General features: G+C 39.7%; 1 protein-coding gene across 7 annotated transcripts in view; it reads right to left on the bottom strand.

The window, feature by feature from the left end:
- Positions 1-17,437: 17,437 nt before the first annotated feature.
- The window catches only part of KEL (Kell metallo-endopeptidase (Kell blood group)), a 31,786-nt gene continuing 24,836 nt past the window's right edge, over positions 17,438-24,387 (bottom strand). For all 7 annotated transcript variants that reach the window (XM_062515554.1, XM_062487387.1, XM_062515553.1 and 4 more), the window contains one exon: positions 17,438-24,015. In XM_062515554.1, the coding sequence (XP_062371538.1) occupies positions 23,839-24,015 (177 nt within the window). In that variant the 3' untranslated portion in view covers positions 17,438-23,838. The remainder of the gene's footprint in view (positions 24,016-24,387) is intronic.

The raw sequence follows: 24,387 nt of genomic DNA, 5'->3' as shown, positions 1-24,387 counted from the left end.
GATTTACCTGCAAAGTAGTAGACCAAATTTCAAAATGAAGAGATGAGGCATCTTTCTTTGTGTGAAGAAGCTGGAAGCTATGAGGGAGAAAAGAAAAAAAACAAGTAAAAAAAAAAAAGGAAAGGAAATGAGAACGCTCCTAGTTTCTTTCTGATCTTCTTTCTCTAAAGACTTGTCCCAGTATTTTTGCACCTTGAATCAACAGAAATATTCTCCTCCTGTAGTGGAAAAAATTCTGTTCAGGGTGCCTGGACCTAGGCAGAATCAGAAGGTAAGAGAGAAAAGTGTATAAAGCAATAGGACTGAGTCATCTCTTTGAAATTCCTGGTTTATTTAGAGGTTTCTTAGAACTACAAAGCCAGGATTAACATTCAAACTTCTGTAAACTCATGATGTGTCATCCTATAAAATCATAAATTGCCACTCAATTACCACACAAAAAAGCAATGCTTTAAGCCAAACTTGAAGGATCATACCAAAATGTAAAATTCACTGAGTTGACCTGATCTAGGAGGAAGCGTCAAGTTAAGCTGTCATAATGGGAAGAATGTATTACTTGCTACTTTGAGAGGCTAGAGTTTATACCAGCCAGGTGTTTTGAGCATATGTTGTGTTTTTAATAGTTTGTTGGTTTTTTAGTTTGTTTTTTTTTTTTGTTTTGTTTTTGGTTTTGTTTCGTGGTTTTGTTTTTTTTAAGAATATCAACAGAATATCAACACTGTGAGGGGTTGGGGGAAAGAACTCCTCTTGAAGTTGAGAAAGGTACTTAGACACTGAGGGGTTAAGTGCCTCTGAGAGACGAACACAATCTCTATTTCTCCCAAGCAGAGAATACTTTCCACTGTGTCTCCAAGAAAGCCCTAGAAGAGTGGTATCAGCAGGGCTGGAAAGCAGCGATTTATTCCTGCCTCCCCTGGGCAGCACTGCCGCCCTGACAGCAGCTCTCAGGTACAAGAAGTGAGGCACAGACTGAGGAAGGTGCTCTTAGCTATAACCGTGGAGGCAACATCTGCAGCAGCTGCAAACCAGAGTCTCAGGTGGACTCACCACATGAGTGGTGCCTCATCAGAGCTCTCTTTGGGCTGCAGGACAGCCGGCTCAATAGTTTTCCTCTACCCACTTGTATGAACATAAAGTCTAATAATGCAAAAGAGAGTTTTCTTGTAATTCGTGGTAGAGGGCGTTTTCAGCTGGAACAGAATAGGGAGATGAAAGGTGGGTGAAATGTGTAAGCACGTGGTAGGGACTGAAAACTCTTTAGCACATCGTGACCACACCACTTAAGCACTGTTGGGCTTTCAGTCTAGCAGGCTGTAAAGAGTTTTATTCAAAAACTAAGGACCCGATAAGGTCTTGCAGTTGAGGTGTGGATTGTAGGTCTATACAGTTTTAGTGTAGGTGGTTTTCCATACACCTGATAGGTGCTTTTTGGTCTTTGAATCCCTTTCCTCAGCTCCTGAGTCATGTTGTGACTGGCTTCTTGCCCTTTAGCTCCTGACATTATTCTAGCTCTACTTGTTCCTTTCTCCAAGCTCCGACTGCAAGTAATGTCTTTATCCTGCCTGCCAGTGATGCCCTTTACTGGTGTATGTCTTGACTTCTCTTGTTTCTGAGATGGGGTAATTCTGACTGGCCCGGTTCCTGGACTTTCTTGATTCCAGCTTGACCCCTTCTAACAAATATGACAGCTGATGTCAACATCTCCTTCCACACACATTCAATTCTATATCCATAGGCCATGCATAGCAAAGTAACCGTGAAGAAATGTGAAGCACAACCTGTCCAAATGTGTTTCTCACACCACAGTGTCTAACAACACAAAATTAAAACAGACCGGCAATGATGGAATTATGTGGGTCCTGTGCAGTTCAGTCACCCCACGGCTCTGGGGTATCTACCAATGTCATATATGGCACAGTTAGGGTGTGCTGCCCTTGGCAGGGCTATAGAAACTGTGAAAATAAGCCAGTGTTGCAAATACTTCAGCAACAACCAATTCCTATATTCCCATACCTGCCATAAATACAAGGGAGCAAAAAAAACCCCACTCCTGTCACTGGGAATTATCTTGCTAGAAACAATACTTTTCACTTTTTTATAGTACAATGCATTCCTTTCAGGTCAGCCTTGAATTTTTAGTTTTTATTTTTTTAAAGCAAATCTGAATACTTGAGTGTGAATGAGGTGACCTTTGGTGAACCTGAAATTCAAGTTAGCATTTGCCAGCAACATACTTGAAAAAGAAAAATTATAACAGAATTAGAGAAAAGCACTACAGGAGAATTTTTGAAATAATCTCCAGTATTGTTTTCATCCCAGCCACCTTTTCAGTCCCTTATTTCTTTCCAAAATTAAATTGACACAGTGATTACCTGGCCTACTATAAAAGTAATTTCAGTGCTAATGTAGAGACAGACATAATTTACACAGTGCATGGATTCCTTTCCTTCTGAATGTTCCTGACCCTTACATTCCATGGTCTTACAAAACTCCCGTTAACCTTCCTGGAAATTTTGAGTGCTGGAGGTATGTAAGATTAAATCCAATGTGCTTATCTAATGACAAATCAGGATGGGAGTGCTTTTTTTATTTTTTTTTTTATGTTACAGGTTTTTTAGGGGGAGAGGGAATTGCAAGGGCTGCATGATATTTTGAAGTTACTACAAAGATATAAGTGTAATCCTGGTCTTTCACAAAATCCACAGGAATGCAAACTCTGAGCAGCAGGAAATGGAAAAGATGAAAGGCATAGCAAAAGTAAGGAAACCTACTGAACCTAAAGGAGAAACCAAATTACCTAGACATGGTAGATATCCCCCATTTTGATCTTCTGGAGAGTTTTTAAGGTATCTGTTAAACACACAAGATTATGGAACGAGTGGTATTGGGAAAACTTACAGAAAGTGGCTTTTGAAGAGAAAGGAAAGAAAGGGAAGTCAACTCATTTATTATGATAAATTAAAATTCTCTTCTTCATTTACCTTCCAAATTTGCCCCCCACGTCCATGTTAAGCATCTGATAGACAAATAAAGTAGCATAATTAGATGCTTAACATGTTCAAAGCCACTGAGTAGCCAAGTTATCTTAGCTAGGGTACAGACAAGTTTTATCTGTCAGAGATAAGTATTGCTCCCAACCATCATCCTGGACAAATTTCCACACAAAGATTTGCCTGTTTTTCCAGAGCCACAGACTCCCAAGTCAATATAGAAACTCTTATTCTTCCATGTCTTTTTTGCATATAATCTCTCTGAATCACATATATGCTCAAACCTTAAAAATAAAAACACATTTCCTATTTTTTTATCAAATTCACAAAAGAATTTCCCTATAAAAATTAGCTCATAGAAATTCCTAATTTGGAAATCACAAGAGAAATTCTGTTACTTCAGCAATAGCAAAAACGAAGTGCATGGATTGCATTCCCAAGTTTACACTACCACCTTAAGAGTAAGACTGGAAGTGCAACCTACAACCAGACTAGTCTTTCAACATTTCCTCTGTGCATTTCTGGTTGCACCGCAATTCTTTGTCCGAAATCACGTCTAATAAATGCTCTAAAGATGTGGGTTGTGAGAGAAAATAATGACAGCAGCAGGAGTAGAGGAAAAAGCAATGACAAACAAGAGTTTCTAAGTACAGAGAGAGCACAGAACAGAAAGTCAAGAATTCACCAAGTCAGCAGTAAACAGTGACGTAGTTTCTCCATGTCTACAATGGATAATCTTCCATCTGAGAAGATTGTAATAATAACTAGGCAACAGCTGATTGATGTATTGCAGATGTGTTAGGGAATCCTGTTGGACTGTGATATTTCCAGTTGTTCAAGTTACATATCTTACTTGTGTAGCACAGGAAAACAAAGCTGCAGATGATTGTATGGAAATGCATAGCGTTGTGTATACTTTGGTATCACACAGCTGAGTGGTGATACCTATCAAAAACCAAAACAGAGTAACAGAGGAAAATAACTAGATATTCCAGAAGAAGAGTACTAGTGGTGTTATCTCCACCAGCCTTGAGAAACTCTTATCTTCACAAGATCTCATCTGCTGTGTAAATATGAGTTACTTCACCACCAGTAAATCACAGGTAACTCAGCAACAGACGTAACTTGAACAATACATTATAAACTATGTCAGGGCATAAGTGTCCTTGAAGGATCTACTCTGTATTATACAGCTAATCCTCATGTATAATTCCATGAATCCATCTCATGTCCTGGAGGAGTGCAAAATGCTAGAGGGAAGCTGGTTGTAAGTAAAATATTTTCTGAATTCCCCTAACTAATAGCGTGGCCTTGTTGTGTATGAATGTGTGTGTAGTAAGCCTTGTTAAGAGAGTTAAAGGGAAGTGGTCTCTACTTCTTGACCCAGATTAGCAGAAGCAAGGACAACTACTCACGGTGAGGAATGGCAGCAGAGGCACAAGATTCCCTTCAAAGATGCATTCCTGAAGTCCTGGTCATTTGAATGAGAGTTCAGTGGAAGTGCCATTGACCATAAAAGAAAAGCAGCACAAAGATCACTAAATTTTGTAAAACCTACCCCCTGCCCAACATTTGCAGCAGACTTTGCAACATTTCCAGGAAAAGCCAAAAGAGAATTGAAGACCTCTGGTAACTGCAGTCATACTGGCAATGTGAAAGAGATCTCTTAGTGTAATAGGATCACCAAGGGTACTATGATTTTGTAAAAAACCTTGTTTGAGAGAGTCAGTGGGATTGTACCTCACATGGGAAGCCCAGGCAAGGATCCTGGATGATTTTCTACTGTTGTAATTTGAGATACTAGATCGAGTCAGCAAGCTTTCTGTTAGTGAGTTGGGAAGCTTATTTACTGGTGGTATACAGAGAGACCAATCCCTCAGCCTCCTGTCAAGGGAGTATGTCCCAGGGACTTCGTGTACTCAATAGAAGAAGAAGAAGCATATTCCTTTATAAAATGTGGGCTGAGTAAATGTGAAACAGTACTCTGCTCCTGCACATAGGGAACTGGTACTGGGTCCTAACACAAAAATAGGTAATAAAGACAAAGTGAAAAAAGGGTTTAGATCTCCTCCTGGACTGTAGATTGACATCAAAATTGTGACAGGTATGCCTAGAGAGGCTACCTGGAACAGAGGCCTAGACAGTGTTATAGGAATAAAGTAAGTATTTATTAAAAAGGCCTTCAAAGGATACACCCTGGGCATACAAGAGCCTGGCCAAGGCTGCACCCAAGATAGATGACAGATCACATGTTTTCACACTTTTTTATAAGTTTTGGTCCTTTTACATAATGGGGTTAATTGTCCAAATACAGCTTTAGGTTATGAAGTCCCATCCTCCCAGGTTGCTCTCCTGAAGTCACTGCTGTTTGCACTTTTTTGGGCCTGAAGCTGCAATGGTGTCCTTGGTTCCCAGGCTGGAAAAGGATTGTTTTGTCTAATTAAATTGTGAAGAGAATTTGCTAACACTTTCTATGATGTTCAGAGTTATGTACTAATGCAGTACAGAATCTGTAAAATAAGAAAGCTAAAACTTAAGGCATCAACAGTAAGGTTATAAGATATTGAAATCAAGTCATGAGAGCCTTCTCATTGAGATTTCCTCAAAGGAGGTCTGGGATTCAAGGGCAGTCCAAGGGTGTTGCCAGGAATCTCCAAACCATCCTGTAACAGGGTGGGAAAAACCATTAGCAAAAAAAGAGCACCTCACTAAATAGTTTTATTTTGTGGCTTGGAATGCCACAAGAATAGTTAAGGCTTTCATTCAGCAACTGTAAAGTTCTATGTAAAGTGTATGACTGGGTAGACCCTGCTGTTTCAGTAGAGACTCTCCTTCCTCCTAAAGATACACAAAAACATGGAAGTATAGCTCTGGAATACATCTATGGCAATGCTAACCCAAATCTATGGCCAGCAAGGTTTTTGCAGTTTGGAGAAAGGAAGTTGGTGAAACAGCTGCTTGGTTCTCATGCTTTATAGCATTGATTTGAGATTGCCTGTGAGTAAATTGACTCCCAATTTCATAGCTGGTATCAGGCTTTAAAGATTCTCTGAAACCTCTGAAGCATGAATACATCCTGATTTTATTCTGAGTTTTTTGGGTCTTAGCCCATAGCAACTGTACTAATAAGTCAGGATAGCAGACAGGAAATCAAACTTGGATTGCAGCTGGATTTTTTTGTGACAACGGGTGACACCACTTAGTACTTGGAACACACAGCTCTGAGTTGTCCAAAGTACCATTCGGGGAACTCCTGAATATGTGCTTTGGTGTAAGAGGAAGAATTTTGAAGGTAAGTGCTGATGACAGATGCTAAACTTTGTTCCTGACAAACAGGGGAAATCTGGGCCCTGTTAAATGTTTGCCTTTAAGAATATTGCATCCTAAGAGCAGTTCCTGGTAGAGCCAGGAATCAACTTCAACTGTACATGTCAGATTACAGGGCTTACTACAAATATCTGCAACCTGTGAAATCTCAGAGCAGACTAAAACTCCTTGGCTTTATTTCTCTGCCCCACCTTGGTCAGGTCCCTGAATGTACTGAAAGGCTTTAATAATCCTGACCAGCCTCATCTGATATCTCCAGCCTCATGCTCATCACCTCAAAGTCTGTATGGTCTCCCACATAGCCTAGGTTACCAGGTTTCCTCACATGTTTCCTAGGGTTTCCTTCTCCCTGCCTCCTCTACCTTGCCTCATCCCCAAATCTTCTCAAGGCTATAGTGAATTTGTGCCCCAATCATCCCCTGTTGCCTCTCAAGCCCACTTAGCCTTTAGGAACCTCATAGGCACTCTGAGCTCTGCTACCCAGCCCAAATTTTCCCATGCTTTCTTCTCAATAGTCTGTCCTTGGCTTTGTGTCCCCTGAAATTGTCCTATGGAAACCCACAACAACTAATCCACTCTACTTACAGTCCTTTCTGACTCCAGAACCTGAGGGATGTAAGGACACTTTTGCTGGAAGGCAACTCTTGCTGAGTGTACTAATGATTTTTCTTGGCGCTGACCTGTTTAACCCAGAGTCTCCAAAACAGCTAAACATGCACACACACACACACACACACACACACACACAGAGAGAGAGAGAGAGAGATAAGATTTCCCAGAAGCACAGAAGCCTTGTTTAAGGTCTGGTTTATGTCTCTTCAGTTCCTGCCTGCATTTGTGCTTGTGTTTGGCCATGGGCTCCAGCGATCTGAGCCCTGACTTGCTGACTGACTTCTAGCTTGACTTCACACTTTCCTTGTCAACATGGATATATCCTTTGTGATAAGCAGGCCACTGGACATCATTCTGATCAATGGACGATGGATTAATTTCCTGGCTTGATCTCATACCTGCCTCACCACCACAAAATTGCCTGAAAATCTAGGCTCTTGCTTGAGCGACCCTCTCCAGGTCTGCCTACTCACCTTGCTCAAATAGTGTGGGACTATACCCCACATCTGAGGCCCCTGTCATGTCTGGTGCAAAACCAGGCTCTGTCCCAGCTTCAGGGTGCAGCCAGCCCTTGCTGCTTCCTAACACTTCCCTCACAATTCAAGAGGTCCTGTAAATACCTCTGCACTTATTACTCTTCAAATTGCAGTCTCGAAGATAGTCCCAGTGAAATATTGACCTGTTCTGAAAGTTTTGGCAGTAGCAGAAGGTCATGGGCATATGTCAGATCTGACCGTTTGTTCTACAAAATTAACTTAGAGAATCCATTGGTCCTAAAGTAGAAATAAATAACTCTGCCTATGTGAACTTGCTGCTTTCAACCCCAGAAAAGGAATAATGACTGAAAATGGTAGTTTCCACTTATATGGTATCTGAAGAGCTGTTTACAGAATTTTTCTGGTAGAGAAGTGACAAGGAAGACCTTTGATTAGGTGAGTTTATCAGAGCTGGATCCCAAGCCAACAGAGTTTAAAATGGTCTCCTCTGAGACAAAGCACAGAAGCTAGGTATGTACCTCTCAGAGGGAATATCCTGGAGGATATTCCTCAACATACTTGCTGCTGAGAAGGAACACTTACTGTTAGGTAATGGCCCGTTCAGAAGTATTTGTCTATTAATCAGCTTTGGTTAGCTAAGCCAGGCAAGGTTCAGGTTACTGTGTTACTGTATGAGTAATTCTGCTCTTTGTGTGCAGATGGTATTGCAATAGTTAAGAAAGATACTCAGGGGCTGCAGAACTCATTGCCCTGAGCTTCTGGGAAAAGGACTGTTATATACCTCATGGAAAATTTTATGGCAGAAACTGGAGTGTTGTACGCAAAGGGAAACTGATCCAGGGAGATGTGGCAGTGAGCTAAACTTAAAATAAAATTTTATAAGCCCTGAGAAAGGAAACAACCAATCTCCTGTAAGATGGAATTAGTTGGCTTTTATTTAATGTATTTATTAAAGTAACTACTAGAACTAAAATAATTTATTTGTTTGTTTACTTATTAGTAATTTGTTATGCTCCTCTTTACTTCTGCTGGAAAACCTGGTGGTTGGGATCTTTTTGTTTGAATTTTTGTTTTTCCTCAGCTTTTGTTGCATTCACCCTGTTGAATAATGCAGGAATCTTCAGATTCATGTTATCTGATTGGACTTTATCAGCTAATGCATTTTGAGCCTCATATAACAGGACATCCAAAGAGCTATAAGAGCTGTATTTGCATTAGTGAATTTTTACCCTCATCCCCACCGAGAAATTGAGAGAAACTTTATTCCACCACAGAGAGAGGTATGTTCTAACCACACAATTAAAGACAGATGAATGATCAAAATTAATCATCACATTCTTCCCCCTGAGAATGTTGAATATACCAGAAAGCTGTCCCCTGAAACAGATGTGTACTGATTAAAACTGAGTACAGAACAAAATTATCTTGTGAAGTCAGGTCTTTGGCCACTTGCACATACTCCAGGCACAGCTGAATTTTTCTGTTATGAAGATAGTCCTGAAGATTTTGAAGTGCACATCTGCAGTGCCAACTTTTGTAAGTGGAAAGAAAAATTGGCTTACATTAACTTATATAAACCTGAATAGGACTGACATTTAAAAAACAAACTATTAGAGCAAGTTTTCTATCTTAATGAGAGAATCTGAGAGTAGAATTTGAAATTAAAAGTTACCATTTCCTTTGCATGTATGATTCATGATTTTTCCCAGGCAGAGGCTCATTTATAGCCTCCCTAAAGTCTCTTACTATCATTGGCCATGGACCAAATATGCTTAAATACTCCTTAAACTACATCTTAACCAAGGATTTATTTTTTAATTGTTTTGATGATCCAAAATTACACCTTTCTCTTGAACGACCAATGAAAATATCACTCATGCTGCTGAAGAGAGTATAGGTGATGTGACACAAAGATCACAAGGCACCATGAATTTGCTATAATAAAATGGCATCAGGAGGTGGCTCAGTGGTAACACCATTTCTCCTTGATTCTGCCCTGATGTCCCAGTGTGGAAGTATGGTCAGTCTGCATCCACTATCACTAGACACAAGCTCAAGTCTCACTGTAACACCAAACAATTGAATGGCAAATATAAATGCATATTTTATCTTAGTTATTCCCAACAGTCTCCATAGCAAGTTCCTTAGTTTTTAACCTATTTATCTGTGAAACACAACAGGATCTGGTGGTGTGCAAGCTTTGACATGTCTCTGTGCTCTGTGTATTAATTAAAAGAGACTGACTCTACTGGATTGATCAGAGTTCGTTCACACTGTTGATACTATCACAAACACATTCAAAGTACAGAGGGCATCTTCAGTAAATTGATGACCCCAAAGTGTGGGGAATGCTCACTACACTGGAAGGCAGGGCTGCTGTTCAGAGAGTACTTGATAAAATGAAGTAAGAGTCCAAGAGGGATCTCATGGGGCTCAACAAAGAAAAAGACTCAGTCCTGGATTTAGGAAAACTACAGGCTAGGGAAAGATTGGCTGGGGACCATCTCTGCAGAAAAGAGTCTGCAAATTGAACATAAGCCAGCAGGGTGTCCTTGCAGCAATGAAGGTCAACCGCATGCTAGACTGCATTAGCAATACTGTAGGCAGTACGTCAAGAGAAATTATTTTTCCCTTCCATTTCAGAGGGGTTAAGCTGCTTTTAATAAGAGACTGAATCCAGGGTTGGGCTCCTCACACTGGCAAAGGGCAGCACGTCAAACAGAAGGTCACTAAGATGGACAACACTGTTCAAGGGGAGACTGAGGGGCTGCTTTTGTTTGTCATGGACATTGCCGAAGGGGACAGGAGGGGGAGAGAAGGTACAGGACTAATTGCTGTGTCCAGAAGGGTCACAGAGGTGATAGAACCAGACTCTACTAAGATGTACCAAGGGAAAAAAGCAACAACTTTCAAACACTGCAGTGAGGGTGATGCAGCAATACAATAGGTTGTCAAGAGAGGCTGTGACATCTCTGTTCTTTGAGCTTTTCAAAACTTAGTTGAACAAGACTCTGAGCAAGCCAATAGAGGTTTTATGTCAACATTGCTTTGAGCAAGGAGAGACTATAGATCTCTGTGAATCTATGAATATTATGAATGTATAGAAATGTTTCTAAAAACTAACAATATGGCAACTCTTTAACATGTATTTTATTAAGAGATGAATGTTCTGTATCTGATCATTACTTATTCACTGATGTTAGTGCATGCTGGAGCCGTACAGCCATCAAAATGACAATGTTGTCATCCCCTACAAACATTAGTCAAAGCAGTTACTGCAGTTGACCAACTATCCAAAAAATGTGACTCTGTTGTCCTGCAGGGTTTTTTTGTGTGAACCAGCTCTGCACACTAGAGTCCTCTGTGAACAAGCTTGCTTCTTAACCTGACTTCTCTTGAAACCTCTACAATCTTCATGCTTATAGTTGGGAAGAATCTGCATCTCATCTGCCCCTCCTGATTTCAGAGTCAAGTTCCTGGATGTTCAAGACAATCAATCTCCAAATAAGTGAAATGGCAGCATCACTTGGGGTGGGACTTTTACAAACACTAAGTCAGATCGACTGAAGCCCTTAATAGGGCCATTTCCTATTCATACAGCACAGTAACAAGCATTAGTGCTCAAGTCCTTGCCCATCTTCTGATTTGAACCCTGCAAGATCAGAGGTCGTGTCTTTAGAACTGCTGTAAGAACACTGTATCCGGGTGACCTTCATCCAAACCCTGGGGAAAACACAATGTATTTTTCCGCCTGAACATCTCCTGTGCACCCACGGCATTTTTCCATAATTTGCCCTTTAGAGTCACCAAGTTTATTGAAAAAGAAAAGGTAACCGAATACACTTATTCCATTTGGCTTCTCCTGTTTTGAATTACCAAAGAAAATAGTTATGCCTTAAAGCCTTCTTTGCATCTTAAGTTTTTTCTGACGTCAACTATAAACATTGACTCCCAATCTATTTTCATGTGATGCCATGTACAAACTTCAGTTAAAAACTGATTATACCTATCACAGACCAGATCTTAAGTTTAGTGTTTTGGTTCAGGTTTTCAAAAAGTGGCATGTCACCTCTTGCTCTTTTCTTATTTAGGTTATGTGGTGTTTTAAATCATTCCTCATTTGGAAATTTCCTTTTCCTAACTCTTTTGAGACATTTTAATTTCCACCATTCAGTAACAAAACTCTGATATCTGTTACTTTTTCAGGAATAATGTGGTCAGAACTTGGAGTATGGGAAGCATTCACATCTATACCCTAATGCTTACAAAACCTGTCAGACTTATTTGCCAACCCATATCTGCAGTTCACAAAACTCTGACAACTTTCAGACCCATGAGTGCTCTGCAGCTGTGCAATTATTTCATGGACGCTTTTAACTCCAAAACATTTCTGGTAAAAATAGACTTTGAAAAGGTTACATTTTTGTCAAGGAGAACTTAGAAATAATAAATTGGAATAAAAAACTACTGACAATAGACATTTTAATTGTATTACCAAATTTCTCAGAATTGGTAATTCCTCCAGGTATGGCAGCTATGTCTGATACTACCTATCATTATTTCTTTGCCATGGTATGATGAACACAAACTCTTGGCTGCATTTTCAGTTCACACAGTGCCATACAATGAGTGTTAAAGGTACCTTGGTGATGACTTTATACTGGGGCAATAATTCAGCTTCTCTAATTTTCTTGCATTACCTGTGACAGATAAACTTTGTAATAATAAGCAGAGCAATGATAAGCTGATAATAAATCATAAGGTAATTTAATACTGAATAATATAAATTATCAATTTTACCTCAGCTCTCTACCCTATGTGAGTGGCATATATTTAAATCATACCCAAGTGAACAGATGACTTTAAAAGACAGAGGAATTTATCACTGGGCTAATGAAAGATTATTTTGCAATTTTAATAATAATTCTCACTACTAGAAAGCAAATGTAATTTCTAGCATTTTATCTTCAGTGACAATGTTCTAATATTGCCTATGCACAGTATAGCATTATCCTTTCCTATGAAAGTAGGAAATATTTCTTATATTAATAGCATATTGTTTATGTTACATAGATATAGCAAACATTCCAAGCTATGACTAGGAAGTCATAGGGACAAAACCCTATGAGTATAATTTTAGGTTTAACTGTGTCATTTCACATGAAAAGAATCTCAAAGGCAGTCACATAAGCTACTAAATATAGGGTATTTGAACTTCTCTACCTTTGGGGTTCTTCACATAAACCCTCGTGAATCTGCTATATTTGGAAAGAAGGAAGAACAACAACATAAAAATCTTCAAAACAACTTCTGCTATTTGTTTCCTAGGGCCAGACTGCCAGACATGCACAAAGAAACCCAGGAAGAACCTGAGCTCGGGTGCCAGAGCAGTGGGCACGGTTCACATTCCAAAAATTACAGATCACATTGCAGATTGGGCATCACACTATCAAAAGCATGATGGGAAGAATGCAGAGTCTGGCAACTTCTGCCCTCTGTTGCAATTCCAAGAAATCATGACAGTATTATCATCCTAGGGAATAGTCCTGTCACAGCTACACTTTCAGAGCATGTTCACCTGCATTAGAAACAGGAAAAGTCATTTGTTGGCAGTATGGATGTAGTCCCATTCTGGAAGGAATATCTATAAAAGGGAGAGTCACGGGTTTAAAAGAGCTATATCCAATAGATAAAGACAAGGTCAAGCACATTACAGAAGATAATGCAGTGCATCTAAGATATCTCTGCATCTGTAGCTATTACCTGTCCAGTCTGTCCTGTGACACAGTTCTCAGTCCAAATGCTTCACAATGGGATACAAACATTCCTCTCTCCCTCTCCAGAAAACTCTGTTTACACAATTCAAATAATTTACCAGGAAATAACCTTGAAACATTCAATTTTGGATTGACTAGTTTTGTTTTGGTGAACTGAAGGCAAAAAAACCCAGACACTCTAAAATTTTAGAGTTTTTATTGTGTAACTGCCTATGTCAGACATCTTGAAAACTATTTGTATTACTCCCACTTAGCTAGCAATCATGCAGGTGCTACTTGAGTGAAATCCTGGCTCCAATGAAGATACTGCAGTTTTGCAATTGACTTCTTTTCAAAATCCAAACACATTTACATTTGAAAGGACAATGCAGTCTCTCACATCACTCTATTCCATTACAGCAAGTCAATATTACAGACCCCGGCTTATAGACACTGAAGGAAGAAACAGTGAGACTGGAACAGCAAAACTTCTCTGAGCTGAAGAGAGAAACTGGAATGATATCTATCCCATGGGAAATTCAGAAGTGAAAGTCACCAAGGTTAACAAGCAATGTTCAATGGCTACTTGGAAAAAATGATTAGAATAATAAGAATTAAAGAAGACAAATTTCCTTCATAATTGTATTTAATTGTTTAAACATGGAATTATTTATTTCGTTATTTTAATACTATATTTATATTTATATTTATATTTATATTTATATTTATATTTATATTTATATTTATATTTATATTTTTCCTTGCTAGTAAGAGTGACTGGGATATGCTACATGACACAGCCTGTGCAGCTTCAGGGGCAGTTCAGAGCAACACCTCTGACAGCAGTGAACTATCACAGACTTTCTTACCAACTACCTAATTATCTTGGATCTCCACCTTATCACTGTGCTGCCCTCATTTACCCCAAACCAAATTACAGCCTGGAAAGAGACTGCAGCAGTGATTTGTGTACTTTATCTGATGAACAGTTATATCATGTGGTCAACTCTGGAAAGGGTTCAAGAGAAATTAAGACAGAACCTTGTATAATTGCCCATTCATAAAGAAAGCATGTCGGAACAATGTCACTGATGTTTTGCCTGGGGAGAAAAGGATCCAAGGCCCTGACAATGCACCTAATGACTTTTGCATTCCCACGGTTGTTATACTATTCCTCTTCTTTTGTATTTTCAACAAGCAAATGCAGAGTTGCCTCACATTGTCATTTTTCAAGAAACCTGGCTACATGCAGACTCCACCCACTTGGAGGCTCCATTCTATTGCCATAATTATATATACATTAATTTATTAAATTATAACCACTAATTATAGTTATTAATTTAATTAAATAGTCATTAAATGGTATCTTTTTCTGAACAGGCCTTGGATCATTTCACCGATAAAAAAAAATAGCAGCTACATCATAAAAGCTGGATAAGAGAGGTAGGGATATATGCAGATTCTATGGGACACGAACATAACTCGCGTTGTACAAGCACTGCAATGCCTTCTGGAGAAAGATTTCAGTGCATGTTGAACTGAGCCCTTGGATTTTTTGAGTTTTGTAAAAATCAGTTCCTAGATTTCATTGCTAACCAACAGAAAATATTAGGCAACTATATTCAGAACAGAAGGTACAAAATATTGTCATATTGTGTTTCTTATAATCTCAGATAGTGTATTAGTTTTCTTAAGAACTTTCTTTAATAACTGTGACTTTCTGAAATAATGAGAAGCTGAAACTCTTTTCAAGTAATTTATGTCTTATATAGTGCCTACATTTGGTCAGGGTAGCAAAGTAAATTAGAGAAAAAAACATAAAATTGTTTAAATAAAAGCATAGTAAGGCTGTTGTAAAAGATATTTCAGTATTTTTCAAATGCATATGGATGCTGATTGATAACAGACATAAAGATATTTGGATAAATGATGTGAGGCTTAACAGGCCACACAGAGCAGTGTCTCAACAATTAAAGCTTCTTCTTACTGCTCCTTTGATGATGAAGTAATCAGGTTCTTTATGTATTTGAAAGAAACAGCCCAGCAATCAGTGGAGTGGTTCTGGTTTGGAAGCTTCCAACTCTGAACCTTCTCCTGTATCTGAATTTGCTTTACTCAAAATTACAGGCAGGACTGTTTATTTCACTTAAATATAAATATTTTTTAAAAAAATTGGTAAGTCTAAGTATAAAAAGTAACAGCTCTTTGAGCTGTTTAGTGAGGACTGTCTTGTGGAGGTGACTCTTGCTCTTAAAGAATACTAGATTCAATACAGGTTTAATTCATACTATGTATCTTGCATATGATTCTACTGTTAATATTTTAAATAATTAATAGCAGTCCAAATAAGAGAAAATTAAAATAAAAATGGCACAAGAAAATGAGAAGAGAAAGTGTTCATACAACCCACGCCTGAGTGGAAATTCAGTTTGCACTTTTTAAAAAATAATCATCCATCACTCCCAGCTCAGGAGCTTTTCATTTGTTGTTTCCATGTGGTGATAAAATAGACAAAACCTTTGGGGGAAGGATGTTATCCCCATCTCTTGCATGGGTTGACACAACCTGGCTGCTGCTACCTGCTCTTAGAAGAAGCAAGATATTTCCATTTCCTGAATCCTGTATTAGCGGTGGGAAATGGCCACATTTCAAAACCCTTCTGCTCTTTTTGACCCCTCCTTCTAAGTTTTGTTTTTAGTGATGACCTCAGAAGCTGTGAATTCTGCATGAGAAAGCGGAGATGGAGAGTACCTGCTTTGGGATAGTCATGGGCAAAGGACTAGGGGTTAGTTAGCACTCTGATGATAATGCATGACAGGTAAATGAAAATCCTGGTTTGCCGGAAGGGAACAAGTTTCTGGGAATTTGAAGTGCACTTTATGGGTCCCTGCAGCACCAGTAGCCATAATACAGAACTGCCTGCAATGCCTTCACCGCAGACCTCTACTGACAGCTGTGGCCCGAGCTGCAGCTGTTGGTTCATCTCAAACACAGCACCCATCATTCCTGTCTTGCAGCTGCCGAGTCATTCCCAGACTGTAGTCACAAAACCCTCTGCCAGTTCCCTCTGTCCTGTCCCACATCTCTCCTCTTATTATTTCTGTTCTGGAATCTTCACAAAGTTCTGCTTGTGCCATTTCCCACTACACTGCTGCCTGGGCTTTGCAGGCCTGGGGACTCCCAAGGGAACCTGCTTTCAGTCATGTTCTGGAGTTTCCCATTACAGACTGCAGTGTCCCCAAATTCTCCATGGGTTTCTGATCCTGGCATCAGAATCAGCCAGTAGGGGTGCCTTCAGTTTCCTGGCACTATCCCCTTCTCTGAGGAATACAGCCTTGGGGTAGGATGCAGAAATTCACTGATTATGATCTTTGGGTCCATTTCCTTTCTTCCCTTCATTGGCTCCTTCTTGCCTCAAGGCCCTCACTGCTCCATCTTGGGAATGACTTTACAGCCTCATCCACCTCCTCATTACAAATCCATTGGGGTTTTGACCTCACATAGGAGGGTCATCTGATGCAGACAGTGATAACCTTCCTGGTGCTGCCAATTGTCCCGTGCTTCACTGGACCGGAGAGCTGCTTTTACTGGATTTCATGCACCAGCTCTTTCAACCTGATGAGGGAGAAAACATGCATTAACTAGTCTGCTTTATCCCCTTCCCCCAGCCCAGCCTGAGAGCAGTGACCCATATGCTGTTCTGCCTTGGGTATTTTCATCATCTTTGCACCACACTGAGTCACGTTGCAAAATTTGATAAGGAAGGAAAATGTGAAATACTGAGTCACAATCCCTAGAAAGAGAAATTATTGCTCTATCTGGTTAATCCAGCTCTTTCAGCGTATTCATCTTTCTCATATCCTGCTCATTCTCTGCCACTGTATGGACAGAGGAATCCATATCCACTGTTCTTTTTTTTTACCTTGGGGCCTCAGCTTCAAAGGAGTCCAAGGGCAGTCCTTTGGACTACACTAAGAATCTACTCTGCTGCCTGCAGAAATGAACCTGTATCTCTTGATCTGTCTAGAAAAGCACAGCCTTAGGCAGGAATCTGTTTTCCACTGCAGTGAGTGTGACAATAAACAGAAAGGACCATGAGGATTCCAGGGAAAGACCAGGCCATGTGAAGGGAGGTTTTTGAATGGCGGGTCATTCCTCTTCAGAAGTAAGAAATGAGGTTAGCTTACTAATGTGCAGGTCAGGAGAGCCCAAGCAAAAATTAGTTTAAAATATGTCCAACTTAGACCCAATATCCAACAGTTTTTAAAACAAAACAGTTTATTAAGGATAGATTTTAAGAATGCAGTGCAATCAATGGGGTGGTAGTGCTGGCAAAGGGTGATTTAATTCTGGGAACAGAGATGAAGTGGGGGAAAAAGTAATTAATTTAATTATTTCAACTTTTTTTTCTCTATTGTGTGGAATGCATACAAATTGAAATTTTCACATATATTTGCATTCACTCATGCAAAACAGAGAACAGCCAGAGAAATACGTATACAAAGTCTGAGATGGTCAGGTAAATATTCTATTACTGTCAACCACACTGAGGAAAAAAACATTAGTCAGACAGTCTGGTTCTCTATATTTATTTTTCTTTTAAAAAAGTTTTGCAGTGGGATTTTAAGAGCTCTTCAGAGATGTTTAAAGAGTATGCTTAAATATTTATTTTTAAAGCTTAAATCTTCTTATTTTGCGTTTCATCCTTTTCCCATTTTAATGATATATACTTTGCTAGGGAACATGCATAAACACAAAGCAAGCAAAACAGGAATCAAAACTCTGTATTCGAGCAAGGATTGCGTAGACACCCGTTTCTTTTCAAGCCATGGCTTCTTTTGAATTGAGTGTCTGTCACTCAGTAAAGGGGAGTCCAGCCATCCTCTGTCCCACCCCAATTATTTGTTTCTGCTGGCTCACTGCAGAGTAGCCTCTGTTTGACTGCACAGATAACTGCATTGAAAACTCACCCAATAGAAAAGTGGCCTAATGAAGCCCATGTTGAAAATTATTTTGTCACCTAATACACCCTATTAACCGAACCACATCAACACTAGTGTGAGCAAAGGAAAAGATGTTAGAGCAAGCATCCAGCATTAGGATCCCTTGCTGAGGCAGGAGTGTGAGCTTATGCCAGAATGAATATGTCATCATGACCTCAGTCATAGTAAGAGTTTCCACATCTAGCATCTATTTACTTACCTACTTTAGTGAAATAAAAAAATTCAGAGGTGCAGGTGAGGACCTGAAAGTATCCCACACTCCCAGTGAGAAATGAAGAACACCTTTGAAATACAATCTTATGCTGATTTGGGCACAGATTACTTTAGATACAGATATCTCTGTAGGGAACATGCCCCTTGAAGTTGCTTTACTAATTGTTCTGCAGGACTGAAAAATCTAGGTTCCAGTCCCACTCCATCTTATCCTCTCTGATGCAGATCTGTTGAAGCTTCTGTCCTACCCCAGTGTTATATATCTACTGATACCCAGTGTATTGAACTCGTCATTACACCATTCAGTGGGAGGCAGTGGAGAAGAAATTTATTTTACAGTCAAACACGTTATTTATTTGTTGAATGTAACATTCAAAAATTCCACTCAATGAGTATTTCTGAAAAATTGATCTTCTAACCTCCTGAAGTATATTTCTAATGAACACTTTCTAGGCTGAATGTAAAATCTTTTCAAGGCAAGCAAAAAAGAAACTGCTGAATGCCTTGGACAACAAGCTGAAGCTGACCTAAGACCAGGTGCAGAAATCTCAATGCCTATAAATCAGAATGTAAATATCCTTGCATGTGCTTAAGTCTGTAATAACCATCATAGGCCCAGGATAATTATTATCTTGATTTGATGAGCTAATTCCTGGCTTGCTTTTGGGCATCCATAAAAGAAGTGTGAAGCGCTTGAATGGAAGGACCATTGTTAATAATAGAAAAGAGAAAAAAAACCCCACAAACAAGAAATGACAACCACCCCCCAAGACCACAAAAAACTCTCCAAAATAAACCAACACAAATGAAAATAAACGCACAAAAAGAAAGTAAAATCCAAGGGATCTTAACATAAATCTGCATGTAAATTACAGGAGTGTGAAAGAAATTTGGTACAGCAAATAATAGTTGGGTTTAAATGTGAGTTTGAAAATAACTAGAAAATTACTTTCTCCTCTACATGGTGAAAAGTCATCATCAGAGTTCTAAAATGCAGTCTGGACAGAGATTTAGAGTGGGCAGTTTCGTCTGGCAAAGTCAATGGCAAGGGTTAATGAGACACGAGATGGGTTTTTTTCTCTGTAAAAGAGATGCTTTTCAAGATGAGTTGTTTCTACATTGATGTTGTTAGATCACCATCTAGAGGTCATTTAAAACACATGCTTGTCATTTGAATGGATTTTTTTCGGGTTTTTTTTTTGTTTGGTTTTTTTTTTTTTTTTTACTGAGGCTGTTTGAGCCAAACAGCACAAATTAGTAATAATTGCTTAAGCACTGTAATGGGAAATTCATTACATTTTCCACTCCACTTGTATCAGTTTTAAAAACACTTTTTTGTTCAGTTTCAGTCTGTTGTCAGCTACAGAAATATTCAGGATTGTGATTTTTTTACATTAGGTAGTGTCTTGTCGTTATGATCCTATCCCTTTCATTCGCTTTTTTACCTTTCAGCAGAGACACAGTTTTTAAAATTATTCCCAAAAGCTTTCACACTCTTTCCTTGCTTTGGGGTCTTCTTACCTACATAGTGTTTCTGCCTAACAGCATGCAGCACCTTTGTATGTCAGATGGTGTCATGATGTCACAATGTGCCCCAAACAAGACCGTGGTGGTAGTTATGTCCAGATTCCATTTCCCGAAAAGCAGTGAGGAGCAAAAGTGTCTTGTGCTAGACAGCAAAATAGGATGGGGGATAATGCACTCCTGGTAATTTTCCTGGGATTTGCCATCTATCTGATGAGTTTGTTCCCTGCCACTTACTGCTCAGTACCAATGAAAATGCAGCGCATGACTCGCACTGCCGACAATGAACAGGAAGGGGAGAGCAGTCCAACAGCAGGTGAGAGGATGGGCTGAAGTGAGAGGATGAGAAATAAGGGGCTGGGAGAGCAGCTAAGGGCAAGAAATGAGATAGGTATGGACACGGAAGCTTGGTTTTATAAAAAGAAAATCAGAGGAGGAATGACAAGATATATGTGTAGGGGAAGTGGAGGTCAGATGATCCCTAAGGAATAGGGAGCCCCCAAAGGAGTGGGATAGCAAGGCCATCCCACAGACCTGAGCAGGACAGGCCTGTCAATGGCAGTCAGGGTCAGACAAGAGGTCACCAGGGAGGTCCACAATGCTGAGACAAGTCCAAGTTCAAGGAGGAATGCCAGTCAGTGTCAGGACCAAACCTAGTGATGGTGACCAGGGTCAGACACAGTGCAGTGACAGCCCAACCCCACGCTTACACGGGGCAGAGGACATGGGGGATGCACAAGTTCAGGTCAGTCATTGATGTTACGGCCCCTTAGATCACCCGCATCCCTGACTGCAGCCTCCTGCCTCAGCTGTCCCCTCACACCCTACAGAGATCTGAAAGGAAAGGTCCAGGACACCCCTGGGGACCGGGGTGAATAATGAAAGAAAATAGAGTCAGACACAGTGCCATGACTTCCAAGCAGGTCCATAGTGATAAGGCATATTCAAGGTCAAACCAGGAGGTCAATGTGCAGGTCAGGATCCAGAATAGTAGGGTCCAGCCACAGCTGTGATAGAGATGGAGCTGGAGATAAGTATATTTGCAACAGACCCCAAACAGAGAACTGAGAGATCTAAGACCCAGACCCAAGTTTAAATGCAGCTCTTGGACCCGTGGAATTCAGGTAAAGGCTCCAGTCACAGATTTTAAGGGCTATTACAGTCTACTGCTATAGTCATGGCCCTAAAAAGATAAAAGAATGCATCTGGGGTGACTTTCACAATGGAAAAGTACAGGAAAAGAGAAAATTGTGAAGATGTAAAGTGGAGTGAGGAAAAAGCGACTACTAAAATAAAATATTTCAAAATCAGAATCACAGAAACAAGAAAAGGACAAGAGAAGCAGAGAGAAGAAAGAGGTATGAATGAAAAGCTTCTTGAGATGAAGGAGGAAATGGACATTCAGTGAAGAGGATTTGAAAGTTCAGAAAACAGGGAGAATAAAACAGGAGGGATGCAGAGGTAAAAAGGCTTCAAGTATGAAAGAAGTGAAAAAGAAGAAAGCTTATTTTGTTCCCTTTTTCCCTAATTTACAGGCTGGGAGGAAATGGAGGAGTCATTTGTGGCCTCATCAACAGGGGAAGGAATGGAGATGATCGATATGGTGGAACCTGAGGACTCAGAGAAACTGAGCAATTCAGCAGTGAAGGATTTCCTCTTAGATCTTGCTCTTCTCAAGATTGCTTTGGTCTTTTTAATGCATGACATAGAGCTTGAAATAATTTCTGTGATCATGAATGATAACAATTTGAACATCTACCTGTGTTTCATGATCACCTACTGGACAATACAGGTTGTCTTCACCAACCACATCCCAGGGTACTGAACTAGAACACTGAAGATAAGGGCAAGGACCCTGTGCACATATTGAAAGTGTTTTCCTTTCTTCTTGAGAAACACAATAAATCCTCAGTAATTTTTTCTAAGCCAGAATTCCCTTCTTGTACTTCCCATATGTTCTTTGTGTAAAAACATAATATCTAATAATAAGAATTAATTCAACTCACCCATTTCACTGGTGGCCCTCTATTTTAAACAGAATATTATTAATTTCAACATATACTGAAAGAACAAGAAAAAGAAAAACATATTCCAGGGAACTGTGCCTACCCATACACTTAACAAGATAGATACAAGAGAAGTTATGCATCCTCAAAATGCATGGTTTTGCTTTTTCTAAATACAATAAACACAGAAGCCAAGTAGTCTCAGAACACTGAAATAATGTCTGTATTATGCACTAAGGGTTACACAATGTTATTTGCTCTTAGCATCTTAAAAATATTGTCTGGACATGCTGCTAGGAGAAAATCAATTGAATGACTGAAGGGAAGGACGAGTATATGCTGTTTAAATGGTAATGATAACCACAAGTCCAATTTTGGTTTTTTTTTTTTTATGATGGGAAATAAATCAAAATATTTTGAGGTATTCTAATTTATTACTTGTGAAGTTCAGCTAAGAGTGCCAGACAAGTTGTAAACAGTATCAATACAGAATAAAATACAGGCCTGATGATAAAGCGTTTGCAATCAAAGTAATTTTTTTTTAGAAGCAAACACTTCATTAATATGTTGGTTAATTAATGAAAACAAAATCTCAGAACAGTCCATTCTTGGAAAATATTTGCTGTATTTATCAGTACTTGAAAAGGATTAACACAGTTACTTTTAAAATGCTTACATTGATAAGGGATGTTTCCACTTGCCATCGTCTATTCCACAAACAGTCCCCAGGCAGCCAATATAATAAGTAAAATAAAAATGTTCCTATAAACAAGAACAGTTTGAAGAGTATGCAAAAGGTATATGTATTTTGTATACTTATTAATATCAGTAAATTTTAGAAAATTTGTATAAATTTTCTAATTACGAGAACCTGAAATAGATATAATTGTTATATTGTCCTAAGAATGTACTTTAGGCACTTCCATTACCCCAAATCATGTGGCTTCTAACTCTGCTTTTGCTCTAAAGCAAATTAATACCTAAAATTCAATTTCAAGTCAAAAATACAGTCCTATAACAGCTCTACTCCCCTGCTTGGATGGTAAATATTTACAAATATAGGGAGAGAACCAGGTTCAGGATCCAGAGAAGCTCTTGGAATTCTAGTTGTTCAACCTTCAGAAACTTCTAGAAACCTTTGTGACTCTCCCATACTGCATCCTCTACCATATTCTCAACCCTAGACACTAACAACAAGAGGATCTTGCTGGGAAAAAAAAGAGAGGATCTGTTCTCAGCTCCCCAGTTACCCTCCCATTCATGGGGACACTTTCCTCTTTCTTCTTATGTCTGAGTTTTGCTGATGAAGCAAAAACAGCAGAGAAGGCCTTCAGTAAACTTCATTATTAAGTCACTTACCTTTCAGCCTACAAATTGTAGCCACTGAGTCTTTCCTAGCACCTGTCTCCATTTATTAGCAGAAGAAAAGAAGAGGATTCTTCCCTGTCTTGTAAGTTACGTATGCTTTGCACAGTAACCCAGAGGATTCTCCCAAGAGCTATTGTAAGATATGAACAATTCTTACAGCTCCAGTTTATTGACTTGCCCTTTCAACAGGACTGCGAGGCTTCTGAAGCAGACAGGAACAGAGGGACTAATAATGTAACAGTCTGTTCACAACTCCTCACAAGCTGATGCCTACTAGAAACTGGCCGGTCACCTTGCTGCCCTGGGTCTTGTCACACATCTGGGACAGAGCACTGAGAGCCTTGCAGGAGACCCCCTCCTTATGAGATCAGTTTAAGAATTTCCCTGTCATCAAATGCTGAGGAAAAGATAACAAGAAAAGGAAGGCAAAGGAGCGAATAAGAGCACCATGTCACCCCAGAGGCCCCGAGACGGTCGTATTTTCATGCGTCAGGCCTTCCTCTCCCTGGGATCACATCTCTCTTCCTCCTCTTCCGTGCGCATTACCAGATGCGGCATTTATTGTCTGGGTTCATTGGGGATCCCCTGGGACATTGGAAGCTCTTGGAAAAGTCCTGGCTATTGCTGACAGGCCCAGAGACACGAAGCGGCAAAGGACTATGTGGATCTGTCTTCAGGGAAGACTGGAGCTTCTCTGGATCCTGGTGTCCACACATTGCCTGAAGGGAAGCAAAACAGAAAAGTCAGTTTGATTGTGAACAAGACTTAGGGCTCCTCAGGCCTCTGCACAGGTCAGAGGGTGCTGGAGTAAACAAGGAAACGTGCATACATAGCTGACAACAATGGTCATATTTTCTTCGGATTGTTTTCCCTTTCCTTAAACTTCTCTGTCCCCATTTCAGTTTCTGACAAGTCATCTGCACTTTTTCTATACTGCACAGTCTAGAACATAGAAAATCTAGGCCACCCTGGCTAGGCTTATGCAACTTTGGACTCCATCTAAAAAAGTGATAAAGATGTCTCAGTGACTAGGTTCAGCTTCTTAAGTGAAATCAACAAATGCTCATCAACAAAGGAGAGCACTTACACAA

The sequence above is a fragment of the Cinclus cinclus genome, chromosome 2, assembly GCF_963662255.1.
Source record: "Cinclus cinclus chromosome 2, bCinCin1.1, whole genome shotgun sequence".
In the NCBI taxonomy this organism is placed as follows: Eukaryota; Metazoa; Chordata; class Aves; order Passeriformes; family Cinclidae; genus Cinclus; species Cinclus cinclus.
The sequence above is the reverse complement of the archived record's forward strand: the minus strand, read 5'-3'. Positions and strand labels throughout refer to the sequence as shown.